Source organism: Candoia aspera, chromosome 2 (genome assembly GCF_035149785.1).
Source record: "Candoia aspera isolate rCanAsp1 chromosome 2, rCanAsp1.hap2, whole genome shotgun sequence".
NCBI classification, from domain to species: domain Eukaryota; kingdom Metazoa; phylum Chordata; class Lepidosauria; order Squamata; family Boidae; genus Candoia; species Candoia aspera.
The window spans coordinates 211,829,311-211,846,041 of record NC_086154.1 but is presented as its reverse complement, the minus strand read 5'-3'; the positions used below and the strand labels follow the sequence as shown (position 1 = coordinate 211,846,041).

At 38.7% G+C, this 16,731-nt stretch overlaps 1 protein-coding gene across 3 annotated transcripts in view; it reads left to right on the top strand.

The window, feature by feature from the left end:
* SNCAIP (synuclein alpha interacting protein) overlaps positions 1-16,731 on the top strand; it is a 115,990-nt gene that overhangs the window by 62,488 nt on the left and 36,771 nt on the right. For all 3 annotated transcript variants that reach the window (XM_063295288.1, XM_063295287.1, XM_063295286.1), the window contains exon 4: positions 12,443-12,515. In XM_063295288.1, the coding sequence (XP_063151358.1) occupies positions 12,443-12,515 (73 nt within the window). The remainder of the gene's footprint in view (positions 1-12,442; positions 12,516-16,731) is intronic.

Below are 16,731 nucleotides of genomic sequence, written 5' to 3'. Positions count from 1 at the left end.
CCAGGCAACATCCAAGCTGGCATGACTCTCTTAATTCATGTCACTCTCATATCCAAGGTAGGCAGGTGAAGCGTTAGGGGATCTTTGCCCAAGGACCCCTACTGGTAAGGTAAGTACCAAGGTTTGAACCCCGGTTTCCCATGTCAAAGGGCAGTGCTCTAACCACTATTCTGTCTAGCTGCTATTACCAAGTTACCAACATCTACAAGCAAAAAACCAAGCTCAGAAAACACCAAGGACTCCACAGCTCAACCCTGAGCTACATATATTATCTTCTATTGGAATATGTATTTTAAAAAATCCCTTTTCACCCCTGTGGGTGGTTTGTGTCTTCCTCAGTCTCAGGTCCTCTACCAGAGGCCTGGGAGTTTGAGGGTTCTGCGCAGCATCTTAGCTGTTCCTAGCACTGCACTCTTCTGGTGTTGTTCCTGGGGTCTGTTGGAGCCACTCTCCTAGCTTAGGAGTCACAGCCTCAACTAATCCTGCCACCACTGGGACCACTTTGGCTTTTACTTTCCATATCCTCTTTAGTTCCTCCTTCAGGCCCTGGTACTTCTCCAGCTTCTCATACTCCTTCTTCCTGATGTTGCTGTCACTTGGCACTACTACATCTATCACCACCACTGTCTACTACCACGATGTCTGGTTGATGGGCCAGTAGCTGCCTGTCCATCTGGATCTGGAAGTCCCACAGGATCTTAGCCCTGGTTGTTCCATTCAGTATATGCTGTTCCTGCCTGCATCTTACATCCTGCCACTATGTGTTGGACTGTCTCTGAGGCCTCTCTGCACAGTCTGTACCTCAGGTCCTGTCTCGTGTAGCAGAACCCTGCTTCTATGGATCTGGTCCTTGGTGCCTGTTCTTGTGCTGCTATGCTCAGTGCTTCAGTGCTGTCTTTTAGTCCAACCCATTCCAGCTACTGGTAGGATTTCCCAAAGTCAGCTATCTCAAGTATCTGTCAATGGTACATCCCATGCAGGGTCTTGTCTTGCCATGGCACTTCCTCTGCTTGATCTTCCTTCCATGGCTGCTGCCGCCTTAGGCATTCTTTCAGCAGCTCATCTTTGGGTGCCATCTTACTGATGTACTCCTGGATGCTCTGGATCTCATCCAGGACAGTGGCTTTGGCACTCACCAGACCCCGCCCGCCTTCTTTCTGGCTGGTGTACAGTCTCTGGGTGTTGGACTTGGGATGGAAACCTCTGTACATTGTGAGGAGCTTCCAGGTCTTCACATTGGCAGCCTCCATATCTTCCTTTGACCAGCTCACTATACCAGCAGGGTATCTGATGACTGGCCGAGCGTACCTGTTGATGGTGTGGATCTTGTTCTTCCCATTGAGCTGGCTTTTCAGGACCTGTCTTATCCTTTGGTGGTACTTGGATGTTGCTGTCTTCCTTGCCTCCTCATCGTGGTTCCCATGTGACTGTGGGATGCCAAGGTACTTGTAGCTGGTCTGTATGTCTGCTATGTTGCCTGCTGGTACTTCCATCTCATCAGTCTTTTTTTTATATATAAGAATTTTATGAAGTTTAAAGCAAAGATAAAAGCTACAGAAAAACAAAAAACTACAAAGGAAAAAAAAGAAAAAACTAAAAATGTGTAGAAACACAAAGATTTTTTCAAAGTTACAAAAAGAGGCGACTTCCAACTTTTAACAGCAAGGATATACAACAATTTTCTATAATCAATCCCTTACTCTGTATTAAACCAAAATCATTCCATTGGCACATTATAAAAATCACTAAATACAGTTGCTACCTCCCCTTATATTAAAAGAAAAGAAAAAAATATAGACCTCCTAATCAACCTCCTCCCCAAAGATAACATTTATTTAATTATTTTCTTCCTACTACTATTCTATACTTTCCTGTATACTATAGTAATAATCAAACTAAAATACATATAAATTGTCTGCCATTGTACTTGATAATGCAACACCACCCCATCAGTCTTAACTACCTTCCCTCTTTACTACCATCCAGCCACACTTCTCCAGTCTGAATGACATCCCAGTGTCCTCACTGTCGATCCGTGTCAGGTGGATCAGTGAGTTGATGTCTTGTTCACTCTTGGCATACAGCTTGATGTCATCCATGTAGAGGAGGTGGCTGATGCTAGTTCCACTCTTGAACTTGTATCCATATCCAGTCCTTGTGATTATCTGGCTGAGGGGGTTCAAGCCCATGCAGAACAGCAGCAGGGACAGTGCATCACCTTGGTATACGCTGTACTTTATGTCCACTTGTGCAAGCTGCCTTGAGTTGACTTCCAGTGTTGTCTTCCACAGTCCCACTGAGTTCCTGAGGAAGGTCCTGAGTGTCCTGTTGACTTTGTATAGTGCCAGGTATTCACAGATCCATGTGTGTGGCACTGAGTGATAGGCTTTCTTGTAGTCAATCCTGTAGAACCTATAGTGCTCAGATTGGTCTGTCTAGACCTTGAGTCTTGGGCAACTGCTCTATCTATGAGCAACTGATGTTTTGAGCATCTGGTGTTAAAAACAATGACCAAAAATACACCTACCTTTTGTGATATTGTGTCTCATGTATTTCAAATGTGTTCCATAATAACACACCACTTGAACCAAGTTAAAAGGAAAAATATAGGGAACAAAAATCCAAAATAACCATATTTGCCGAGTTTATAACCAGCTTCCTTCATAATTTGTGTGTCCATTTAAATAGTGTTTCTCAATTATAAGATTAAACAAATAGGGCAAAATAATATTTAAAACTGATTTGTAAGATAATTTGATCGCCATTCCCCATGGAACTGGATAGAAGCTAAGGAATGGAAGAAAGTGAAAAGTTGTTAGTCACTTAGGAAAGAAGTGAGCAATGTTCTCTCTTGGTGACTTAACAGATTTTCTAATCTGAAATTCTGTTTGCTGTATGTATAGAAATGGGTGATATTTTAAATGTTCATATGAGGTGGGGTGAGGAGAGAGAAACAGGAGCTGAGCAGAAGAAAATCTAATGCAATCAAGCACATACCATTAAAGTTACAATCAAATTTTATAGCGTGTTTAATAGATTTTTTGCAGAGAACTGAATATATTTTAATGCAGTTAAAATGAAATGGTTTGCCATTCCATGAGAAAGAAAACAATATACAGAGAAAAGCTTTGCCCGAACAAAATACATTACAGTGCAATATATAAATTCTACTCCAATTGTGTAACATTACCTGTGTTCAAGAAATCAGAAGTTTCCGTAGAGACCTGGTGCTCTTCCTTCCTGTTGTACCCCTTTTCACTGGTGAACTGTCAGTAATCACTTCATTTAAGCAAATACTTCACATATTCTTCAGTTTTTAAAGTCTACAAATGGAAACTTCTTTAATCCATTTCAAAAGGCTGTAATATTTTGAGGGTACAGTTTAACCCAGTGGTTCCCAATTCTGGCCTGTGATCTGCTCAGAGTGAAGGGAAAAGGGGAGAGGCCTTTTGCACCATTTCACAGTTCCAGAGGGCTTTCTCCTCTGAACAGGAAAAATAATTTTCTGTATAAATAACTTTCTCTAATATGTCAGTGGTATGTAGACATTGCTGTGATTAATAAAATATACATTCATTTAACAGCATCAATGAAATCATGATGGCTTTTTGTTATGTTTTATTTCAGTCAAGAGATATTTAAAGTACAATAACTGTTGTGGGGGCTTATAATTTTTTTAAAGTTAAAAAGGGCTCCCGATACTTGGGAATCCCTGATTTGATCAAAAAAGTCTCCTTATTGTTTAGCAACATGCAGTTAGATATTTGCTTTATAATAGTGATAGAATATCTGTGTTTCTGTTTGAAGTGTGTATAGCAAACTCTGGGGACTAATAGGAACATTTGGATGTTGAGAAAATACTGTGGTCATTTTTGCAAAATGCTTCCTGGGTCAAACTTGCCAATTCATAAGAGGACTGTCATGATGATAAACAGTTTGTTGTTTATTCGTTTAGTCGCTTCCGACTCTTCGTGACTTCATGGACCAGCCCACGCCAGAGCTTCCTGTCAGTCGTCAACACCCCCAGCTCCCCCAGGGACAAGTCCGTCACCTCTAGAATATCATCCATCCATCTTGCCCTTGGTCGGCCCCTCTTCCTTTTGCCTTCCACTCTCCCTAGCATCAGCATCTTCTCCAGGGTGTCCTGTCTTCTCATTATGTGGCCAAAGTATTTCGGTTTTGCCTTTAATATCATTCCCTCAAGTGAGCAGTCTGGCTTTATTTCCTGGAGGATGGACTGGTTGGATCTTCTTGCAGTCCAAGGCACTCTCAGAATTTTCCTCCAACACCACAGTTCAAAAGCATCGATCTTCCTTCGCTCAGCCTTCCTTATGGTCCAGCTCTCGCAGCCATATGTTACTACAGGGAACACCATTGCTTTAACTATGCGGACCTTTGTTGTCAGTGTAATGTCTCTGCTCTTAACTATTTTATCGAGATTTGTCATTGCTCTTCTCCCAAGGATTAAGCGTCTTCTGATTTCCTGACTGCAGTCAGCAACTGCAGTAATCTTTGCACCTAGGAATACAAAGTATTTCACTGCTTCTACATTTTCTCCCACTAGTTGCCAGTTATCAATCAAGCTGGTTGCCATAATCTTGGTTTTTTTGAGGTTTAGCTGCAAGCCAGCTTTTGCACTTTCTTCTTTCACCTTCATCATAAGGCTCCTCAGTTCCTCTTCACTTTCAGCCATCAAAGTGGTATCATCTGCATATCTGAGATTGTTAATGTTTCTTCCAGAGATTTTAACTCCAGCCTTGGATTCCTCAAGGCCAGCTTGTCGCATGATGTGTTCTGCATACAAGTTGAATAGGTAGGGTGAGAGTATACAGCCCTGCCATACTCCTTTCCCAATCTTAAACCAGTCTGTTGTTCCGTGGTCTGTTCTTACTGTTGCTACTTGGTCGTTATACAGATTCTTCAGGAGGCATACAAGATGACTTGGTATCCCCATACCGCTAAGAACTTGCCACAATTTGTTATGGTCCACACAGTCAAAGGCTTTAGAATAGTCAATAAAACAGAAATAGATGTTTTTCTGAAACTCCCTGGCTTTTTCCATTATCCAGCGGATATTGGCAATTTGGTCTCTAGTTCCTCTGCCTTTTCTAAACCCAGCTTGTACATCTGGCAATTCTTGCTCCATGAACTGCTGAAGTCTACCTTGCAGAATGGGATGGAAATAATATTAAAAATGACATTGCTATGTGTTTAGCTGGAAAAAGCCAGGGAGTTTCAGAAAAAACATCTGTTTCTGTTTTATTGACTATTCTAAAGCCTTTGACTGTGTGGACCATAACAAATTGTGGCAAGTTCTTAGTGGTATGGGGATACCAAGTCATCTTGTATGCCTCCTGAAGAATCTGTATAACGACCAAGTAGCAACAGTAAGAACAGGCCATGGAACAATGGACTGGTTTAAGATTGGGAAAGGAGTACGGCAGGGCTGTATACTCTTACCCTACCTATTCAACTTGTACGCAGAACACATCATGCAACATGCTGGGCTTGAGGAATCCAAGGCTGGAGTTAAAATCGCTGGAAGAAACATTAACAATCTCAGATATGCAGATGATACCACTTTGATGGCTGAAAGCGAAGAGGAACTGAGGAGCCTTATGATGAAGGTGAAAGAAGAAAGTGCAAAAGCTGGCTTGCAGCTAAACCTCAAAAAAACCAAGAGTATGGCAACCAGCTTGATTGATAACTGGCAAATAGAGGGAGAAAATGTAGAAGCAGTGAAAGACTTTGTATTTCTAGGTGCGAAGATTACTGCAGATGCTGACTGCAGTCAGGAAATCAGAAGACGCTTAATCCTTGGGAGAAGAGCAATGACAAATCTCGATAAAATAGTTAAGAGCAGAGACATCACACTGACAACAAAGGTCCACATAGTTAAAGCAATGGTGTTCCCCGTAGTAACATATGGCTGCGAGAGCTGGACCATAAGGAAGGCTGAGAGAAGGAAGATCGATGCTTTCGAACTGTGGTGTTGGAGGAAAATTCTGAGACTGCCAGAAGATCAAACCAGTCCATCCTCCAGGAAATAGCCAGACTGCTCACTTGAGGGAATGATACTAAAGGCCAAACTGAAATACTTTGGCCACATAATGAGAAGACAGGACACCCTGGAGAAGATGCTGATGCTAGGGAGAGTGGAGGGCAAAAGGAAGAGGGGCCGACCAAGGGCAAGGTGGATGGATGATATTCTAGAGGTGACAGACTCGTCCCTGGGGGAGCTGGGGGTGTTGACGACCGACAGGAAGCTCTGGTGTGGGCTGGTCCATGAAGTCACGAAGAGTCGGAGGCGACTAAATGAATAAACAACAAAATGTGTTTAGCTATTGGCATGTAGAAGTCAGAGAAAGAAAGGAACCTAGAATTATCACAGGAGTTAGACTGAATGAACATAATAATACAAAAGATATTTAATATAATTAATGGACTTCTTTCTTTATTGCCAACATCTGCTTTGAGCCACATAAATATAGACACTTCATGTGGAAATCACCAGATGAACAACTTGTGAATCAAATACAAGTAGCAAATCAAATCAAATACATAATGCAAAGCAGAGGATTGAGAAGTGCAATCTGGGATACTTCCAGGGGTAAATTATAGAACCAGCCATGAATTATTGGTGTCAAATACAGGGATTTCAGCCCTTCGAGCTAGGCGTTCAGGAAAAGGACTCCACATGAAATATTGGAACTCTATTGATATAGGCTATAATAACAGAATCTTGAAAACCAAACAGCATTTCCTCTTCCCTCCCTGTTATACCAAAAGAGTCAAGACAGGATAACTTTACATTTCTTTCTTGCACTATCTTGTTTTACCAACCTCAGTTCATGTTTTGCTAAGGGTCTTCTCATACCTTCTCCAAGGTTATCTCAGCAGTTCTCTAATAAGGGTTTAAATTTAGAAAATTAAAGAGAGTTGAGGTCAGGCAAGATATGACCTATGAAATACACAATATAACCGTTAGAAAACAAATTTAGTTCACATAAATTGTGAGTGCTACAGCACAAGGTAAGAAACACTGTGAAAAACAAAGCAGAAAAACAATCCCAAAATTTCAAAAAGATTTTCCAACTTTCATACATAACTAGTATCATGTTCATCAGGAAAGATGGAGGGTGGAAGTCCAGGGCACTAAGAAGTGTATAGAATAACTAAAAGCAGACTTCCAACATCAATTGAGAAAGGAAAATGAAAGGTATGTCAATCAAAACTATCAACAAAAGGAGGAATACAACAAGAAAGATAAAAGAGAGATGTTTTCACAAAGCTCAGAGAAACCACAGGAAAATTTATGGCTAAGGTAGTAATATCCTAGAATAATTAGGGAAGAGATCTGATGGAGGCAAATTAGGTTAAAGGAATATGGAATATTATACTGAAACCCTTAACATTGGACAATAAAATAACATAAATATTTGTAGATAGAGAATATATTCAGACATCATCTCCATTACAAAATGAGTGTGGTGGATTTTGGTAGTGCTGCTGGTTCTCAGGGCATTCCAAGGAGGGGAAAGAGATAAGAGGAGGCACAGTCCAAAAAGTGAATGTGGGAAAACCAAGAGATTCAGAATAGCCCCGCCCTAGAGCTTTCCCAGGTTATTTCCCCTTAGGTTAGGTAGATGTCAGGCCCAGCCCAAGACCAACAAAGAGTCAATCCATTCAAACTCCAGTTCTTTATTTGTTCACACCGTATAGACAGAATCTTGCCAGACTAAAGCCACTCTAACTAACTTCTGGGGAAATAACCTGGAAGACACTAGGGTGGGGCTATCCTGAACCTCTTCATTTTCCCAACATTGCCCCCTGGACTGTGCCTCTGCTTCTGTCCTCCATCTCCTTGGAATGTGCTCCTTCCTTCCTGAGAACCAGCAGCACCGCCAAAATCCACCACAGTGGAGTTGCTTTAGTCTGGCAAGATTCTGCCTACATGGTGTTAGCAAATAGAGAACTGGAGTTTGGCTGGACTGATTCTTTGTCATTCTTGGACTGGGCCTGACAGTGAGGTGCAATTGGCAATCATCTAAGTGTCAGGTAATAAACTAAAAGCTAAATAAACTAAATGAAATACCAGTATACTGCTTAAAATTGCAGTAGAATAAGCAGTTAAAGTGCTTATGGTTCTGTATTAACCAATAGGAAACATAACTGCATGACCTAGAGATGAGACAAGTTCAGTGAATATACCTATAGTGAAGAAGAAAGATGCAGGAGAATGTGCAAATTGTTGAACCATTGAACTAACTACTCTTACAAGCAAAGTTTTGCTTAAATTCTTACAAAAAAGTTCAGAGTCATATATCAAGAGAGAACTGTTAAATTAATGGGTAAGTTCAGATAGCTAAACACAGAATATATAATGGAAAGAACAAAAGAATGGAATATGTAGGTAGAACAAAAGAATGAAACATGGAGTTTTTTCCTTTTATTCATTCACCATAGCAAAACCTTTGATTGTCTAGATCAAAGTTTTCAAACTGTGTTTTGTAGAATTCTAGGGTTTGTCAAGAACTTGATGGGGTTCCATGAGAGCCTAAGGGCAAACAAACAAATAAAATCACTTGAACAGAACCAATTTTCTATCACTAAAGCTTTACCTTTTCATCAGGGTTTCTGGGATTATTATTATTTTTTTACTAGCAGTTTCTTTATATATATGAAAGTTTTAACAGCAATTATAAGAATTAATACAACCTAAAATAGAACAAAGAAAACAAAAAACAAAGAACAGAAATAACAGAAAAAGCTAAAAATGCAATAAGAGAAAAAGAGAAGAAAGTAGGAAAAAAGAGCAAGATATAAAGAAAGATAAAAAGGTATAAAGAAGTAACTTCCAATATTCCTCACAGCAGTTATAAGTACAATTATATTTTAACCTCTCCCTCTAAAGTTATATTATGACTCTCTTCCTTCTATAATCTATCCTGTCTAATCATCAAAACCATAAATCACAAGTTATTTTTTTCATTTTTATGCAAAAAATCCCTAAGAGGTTTCCAGTCACCAATAAATGTAGATATTGTCCTTTCTCTAATCAAAGAAGTCAGCTTGTTCTGTCAATTTCACCAACCATTCCTCCATGGTGGGTAATGCCAAATCTTTCCATCTTTGTGCATATAGTAATCTCACCACAGTAATCATATATTGAAATAATCTTCTATAGCTTTTTTCTAATCGTTTATCCATCAGTCCTAAAAGGGACAGTTCTGGCTTCAATTGAATATTAATCCTTAAATTCCTCTGAATCAATATATGTATTTGAATCCATTTTTTGTTGTTGTTGTTTTTACATGTCTACCAAGCATGATAAAATGTCCCTTCACATTGTTCATATTTCCAACATTTTTTTACTAACAGTTTCCATGGGCTGAAAAAGATTGAAGACTCCTGATCTAGATCATACCAGATTGTGGAACATCTTAAGATTAATTATCAGAATTATCAGAATAACTGATATGATGATACAATGACTCTTTGCAATGAACAAAGCTTAGTACAATATGTGAACAGCCTAAGTTTGATCTATGGCTGACTTTTTGTCTTGTGTCCCCTCCCTCATTTGCCTATAAAGTCTTTTTCTACCAAAGTCAGCTTTGAACCATTGTCCCCAGATGAAGGTGTGTGGCTTTTACACCACACCTATGTGAGTGCTATGTTGTGTATTTTCCACTTCTTTTTGTTCACTGTTCTTAAGAAAGTTGGGTTATATAAGAATTCAAACCATTTTTTCAGGGATACGTGGGGTCTGGCAATAATGGGATCATTGCTGGCTATGCCACTTGGGTTAATAAGTAGGAAGATTATTTTGCTTGTTATGAAAAAAATTGACAAATAAATAAATAAATAAATAATTCAAATGTCTATATTGTGGTCATGTTCCCCCCCAACCTGAATTATTTGATCAATGATCAGAACAATAAAACAGTTGGGCAGCAAAATTACATTACAATAATATAGCATAATAAAAGCCAATTTAAAACAGTATGTCAAATTCTAATGACATAACTGTAACATAATTCACCCTGGACATAATATTTATTCTTTCTTACAGCAGATCTAACTCTAGTAATTTGTTGTTTTTTATCCATTCAGTCATGTCCGATTCTTGGATACTGCTTAGACAAGTCCCTGCAGTGTTCTTGGCAAGGCTTTTAGGAAGTGGTTTCCCATTGCCTCCTTCCTAGGGCTGTGGACGAGTGACTGGCCCAAGGTCACCCAGCTGGCTTTGTGCCTAAGGCGGGGCTAGAACTCATGGTCTTCCAGTTTCTGGCCTGATGCCTTTAACCACTACACCAAACTGATTCTCTAGTAATTTGTTAATGTGCTTTAATATCTGCAACAAAAAAATTAGCTGCATTATATGTGATGTTAGGCTTGTTGTCTGATAAAAAAATAAAACTCATCTGATTGTCCTGGCATATCATATATACATGCTGGATAAACCAATCCACATTTTTCATAGTATTTTGGTTAAAAATTCTAGGGTCTGCTTATCTGTAGATGGGCTTATATGCAAGTATATATGGGAATTATGGGTACTTTTAAAAAATACTATGGTATATACTCACGGATCAGCCCATCTGCAGATAATCCAAACCCAATTTTTTGGGTGTATTTTGGTACCTAAAATTCTTGGGATATCCAAGAGTGAGTTTGTTGGTTTGTTATCTAATATCGACTCTTTCTTTATCCAGTCCTGCAATTTCCAGTCTAGATGGTGTGTATGCAGTTTACTAATGATGCTTAAAAGGCTAGTAGGTCTATAATTAGCCAGATCTGCTCTGTTCCCCTTCTTAATAGGGGACAGTGATAGCCTCACCCCAATCATGGAAAGTATGTCCTGTTTGATCTATCTATCTATCTATCTATCTATCTATCTATCTATCTATCTATCTATCTATCTATCAATCATCAGAAGAGCTTGGCCAAAACAGGAATCCACCAGTCAATGTTCAGCTTCAGAGCTTCTGAGGGGATGAAATTACCTTTGAGGACTTTGCCAGATTTCAGTGAATTAACAAGTTTTTGCATTTCTGACGCTGTCACAGGGGGCCAATCAGGAATGATATCATAAATTTCTCTAGAGTTTAATACCCTCCATTCCTCCTCTCGTGCATTATAAAAGACGTTCAAATGTATTTCCCAGCTATTCATAGGAATATGGTTATGTAAAAGGGATTGGCCCTGATTCTTATGTTCTGAAAGTAATTGCCAAAAAAGAAACAAATTCTTAGTATTAACTGACTGGACCAGCCAGTACCAGATCCCTTTCTTGGATCTCAAAAGAGCCTTAAACTGTTTTGGTTTGTTTGTTTGTTTGTTTGTTCACATTCCATTAATTTAAGATATGTTTAAGTAAGATATTGTTGATATAGATGGAATTGTCCTTCCTTCCTTCCTTCCTTCCTTCCTTCCTTCCTTCCTTCCTTCCTTCCTTCCTTCCCCTGTACTAGACTAAATTTAATATGATGTATATTAGCTAGTATAGCAGCAATGCATTTTTAGCTCAATGTAATATGAGTAGTATAAGATTTGCTCTGTAGGAAGATTACCTTAATAATGCTAGATCATATAGGTGAATAAAGGCATTCCAAAAGAATTTACCAGATGTGTGACACTGTTTTAAAAGTGAATCCAGTAATAACTTCTTCAACATCAGGTTGCATCAAAATTGTAGGAAACCCTTGTTTTAATAATACTTAATCCTCGAGACATTGGTTTATTTTCCTGTATGGATTTATAAGATCGTAGCATACCAGAGAATGTTTCTATATTTTTGCTATTTTTAAGGCATGCCACTTTAAAATCAAGTACTACAGTATGTAAACAGCAAAATCAAAATCCATAATCAATCCAACAGTGATCTAAGAGTTCTACAATGTATCCACTGCTCATATTCAGTCAGCCACAGTGCTTGCTTGGAAGTTTAACATAATCTTCCTAGTAGCACAGAAGACTAGTAAATTCCACTGCAATTTAGATGGATGCACTTTTTAATGTTTTTATAAAGCAAGCAAGCCAGGAAGCATTTTGCCATTTGGATGTTCCTCTCAACCGTTTTTTTCCTTGATCACATTGGGCTTATCTAGGAAATGTGAGTACCTCCTTTTGCCTTGTTTGATCTTTAAATCTGCTGTGGGAAATTTACATGCACTGGATTAGTTACTGTAGATTATAGTCAATTGACTTGGTGTGGTTGAATTTCATGCAGACTTGCTTTCTTTCTGATAGATGAATCCATTTGTCTAAAAGCAAAACTTTGAGCTGTATCCAACTGTGTCTACCCACCAGCAAAATGACACACACACTATAAAACAAAGCCCTGGATAATATATTATTCCATTAAAATGAGGCTGTTTCTTTACTCACAGCATGACTGGATTTTAGTTAAATGTGATTTTTAATTCTTATTTTTCAGTACTCAGTAACTTCTCTCAAGACTATCCCAGAATTACGTAGGAAGTGCGATTCACAAAATGAAGACCGAACAGGTATGCTACTTTTGGAAACTTCACATTTATACTTGGTAACAAGGCAGGGTAGTTCCGCTCCCCCACCCCCCACCTTAACAATCTTCTTACAACTCATTTTGTGTGATAGCTTTCTGGTAACAATGGGTTTCTTCATTGCTACCATCCAACCCCAATCCTAACCTCAGTTTTTCTCTGTATTTTTTTTAAGATGTTAGATCATTAGCAACAGCACCAACAAAAAAGTTCCATAAAAGGATTTGGTGCTATGCAGAAAAACACAGAGTTTAATCTCAGCAACTCCAAACCACAGTATATGCAACAATTTACTGAAAAACCCAAGAAACCATTAGTGACAAGACATAATGATGTAGGCGCCAATGAAAAAATGTTGGATACATTTACTACCCAGATGGTCATGACCAGTTTGAAGCATAATGTTTTGCCAAATTCTGAAACTCTATCAAGAATGCTACAAGATAGAATCTACTCTGAAGCATGCTGTAACAGTTAAGATGAAAGCAAAGTTTTGGAGTTTAATAGTGTAAACTAAATGAAGAGTCATGGCACTCAGATGAAAACCAGCTGGAGACCTTTCCCCCCTACTAACAAAAAGTGCATTCAGTGTTGTTTTTCACTTTGTAAATCGGATTAAGGCTCTTGTTTCTTTTTTTCAACATGAAGCAAATTGTATTGATGAAAGTAACCTATCTGCATGGCACTCTGAAAACCTAATTATGCATACATCAAATGGTGGTTTCATTAATATTTTAGAATGTGAAATGCCCATCATAGTGATTTGAAGCTTCAATTCATGGCAGACTTTGGCAAATATTTCATTTCTGTATCAACTTTCACATAGCAGAAAATTGCCATCAATTGTAACTACAGCATTCTTCTATTGCATTCTTCTGCTGCAGCCATCAGTGATTAAATTGTCACATCCCTTTATAGTCTTACACAAGGGAATAACAAAAACCAATATCTTCCTCTTTTGTCATATTGTCATGAGATCTCCCTACTCTTATTTCACATATAGCAATAGCGATGAAATCATTTTAAACTCATTTTAAAAATGTATGTGAATGCTTGTTGTATGGCTGTGTCTGTTATGTGTTTGGTGTGTATGTATGAAAACCAGTGTGGTCTAGTGGTTAAGGTGTTGGACTAGGAGCAGGGAGACCCAAGTTCTGTTCCTCCCTTAGGCATGGAAACTGACTGGGTGACTTTGGGCCAGTCAATCTCTTTCAATCCTAGACTGGGAAGTCCAAAAATATTTATTTAGCAACTTGATCAGTGTGGTAGATTACTGTCCATAACCTTCAATGAATAGGTCTTAATCCACTTCAGCTAGTGGATTCACTTGGGATGATGATGATCATGATGATCATGATGATTAGGGTGTGTGTATGTGAGTGTGAATGTTTGCAGCTTTCCCATCCCTAAAATGAACCCTTTTAATCAAAAACATGTAATATCCTAATAGCATGATACTATAGACTTGCTGAAAACTTACAATACCCATTCAGAAAATATTTTTTTCACTAATTATCTTGTTATAAGGAATCATTAAACATTTCCAGCTTGGATTGCTTCTCAGGCCAAGGGGCAGGAAAAGAGAGGGGTGATTTTTACAAAAAAAATCTCATTTTCAGGTCAGGTTTGATATAAATATATAAATAACACATAAACCACCTTTATTTATTTATTTTTTAATTTATATCCTGCCTTTCATTCAGTACCTTAACATAGCTCTTATTCTTCACATTTTCCCCCCAACAGCAACATTGTGAGTAGGTTGGACTAGGAGAGTGACCAGCCTCAAATCATCCAGTGAGTTTCCATGGAATTGAACCTGGGTCTTCCTAGCACTAGTCCAGTATTTTAAGCACCACACCACCCTGGCTTCAGTGTCTAGCAATTGACAATCCCCGTTTCTCCCGGATGTGTCCACTATTATGTCCTTTGTCAACCCTGCCTCCGTGTATTCTGGAAGTCCCCCAAGTACAGACTCTCCTTTTTAGGGAATCTGTGTTTAGCAGTCCTTCCCACTGCAGGCAGTGTTTCATTGTGGGTTGTTAAGAATGCTGGTATGTCGAGGGTAGAATCACAATCTTGCCTTTTCTCACCCAGTTGAGAAAGAATGGCTGAAGAGAGTATATATACCAGTGTTTCTCAACCTTGGCAACTTTAAGATGTGCGGACTTCAACTTCCAGAATTCCCTAGCCAGCATGCTGGGTCATGGAAATTGAAGTCCACGCATCTTAAAGTTGCCAAGGTTGAGAAACACTGATATATACTAATGAAAGGGAGAAAAAGAGAAGGAAAGAGAAAGAGAATGAAGTATTACAAGTATAGAGATATTTTGAGTTCTTTGAGGATAGAATCAGCCAATGGCTTCCTCTACATGTTGAACAGGGATAACCTAGAACAACCCAGCTTCTCTCCAGCCTCAGGAGCTACTCCCCTTGCTTTCTTTGGCATGGCTAGGCATTTAAATGGGTTTTCTTTTCTATTTTTAATCAATCATGTCATGGTTTGTCAGAACTCAAAGAATTGGGATTCGTCTGAACTGTATGTTGAAATAAGCCAACTTCAAACATGATTTGTAACATGATTAGTCATGCTAAATTGCAATAAATCCAAAATGTAAGCAAAAGCTTCCAGTCTTTTCAGAGCTGTACTAGACTTGGGCAGGAGACAGCATGTCAGTCCAAGAGGGAATATTTCAAAAGCATGAAGTGGGAGGCAATTGCTCCTCAGCAGCATCTGAGACATTTCTGCCAATTATGAGAAAAACTGAAATGATTGCAGAGATATTTTCAATATATGGAAGCATACATACGAACAGTCTCTGTTTATTAGGAACGGTCTATATTTTCTAATAACACCATTTCATAAAACACAATGCATGTTTTTGTCCCTGTTGTGCACAAAGACGTTTGAAAGGTTATGTTACTCTGGATATAACTATGTGTTCAAAGGCATTAGTTTCCACTCTGTCTATCCTATAATTCTGTATCAATGTAGCAAATGTATCTCACTGTGTAAGTAATAATTGTTATTATTATAGTCTTGATTTTATTGATTTTATTGTAAACCGCCCAGAGTCACCCTTTTGGGGGAGATGGGCGGTAGCAAAATTTGAATAATAATAAATAAATAAGTTTAACCAGCTCTATTATGCTACAAGTGCAGGCTGATTGCCCTCCAGAAAGAGAAGGTGAAGGGGCTAGAGGGAAAATTGTCCACTCCCAGTTTATCAGGGAAAAGAGGAATTCTTAGATTAGACACAGGAAGTAATAGTGGCACCAAAATGTTGAGTGCAGCCACCTTAGTTTACAAACCCTAATTTATGATTAAACCCTGAGTTTAATCATATTTGAGAACCCACCCAGTTGTGCTTGATATAGTAAACAGTGTTTTTAGGAACTCATGACGTAATTCAGTGTGTAAAGCCAGCCAGTGAAAACAACATAGCTAACCCTGCATGTTTTGGTCCTATGAATCTACAGCACTTCTGAACTAGATTACATTTGACTAGCAAGGGCATCACAAGAGGGGATACTGAGATTCTCAGCCCATGGACGGTCAGGAGGTAGCCCTTCTCATTGATGCTTACAGAATACCTTCCCCCCTTAGAATTCTTCTTGCTATAGATCAGGGTTATCTTTTATATTTCTAGTTCATAATTTATATATTCAAAGGTTCAAAAGATGCTCGTCTGCAATTTCTTCAAGGAACAAATAGATTGGATATTGCTTTTTTTTTAATCCTAGTTTTTTCAAAACAACAATAATATTTTGCTTTGTAGGAGTTCAGCTAGGAATTGCAGATTCAGAATTCCCAAAGACTACTTGTTTCCTTATGGATTTTGCCTCTTGAAAGACTGACAACTGTACTTGCATAATTTTCATAGACAAGATGGCCAAATTTGTGGTCAAGGAAGGATCGGTTTTATGTTAACAATCCAAGGAAGTCAGGAGAGATACACAGTTGTTTCTTGACTTTGAAAAATCTCCTGTGTCTTTAAGAGGTGTGTCACAAACAGACATTCATAAGATGAAGCCTTTGTTGGCATAAGGAGTCAGCAGGCCAGAGGGGAAAAGCAGGGGATACATATTTATTTTATTTATTGTGCCTTCAGGTCAGTTTTTGACTCCTGGTGACTGCCTGGACTAGTCCCTGCAGCTTTCTTGGCAAGGTTTTTCAGAAGTGGTTTGCCATTGCCTCATT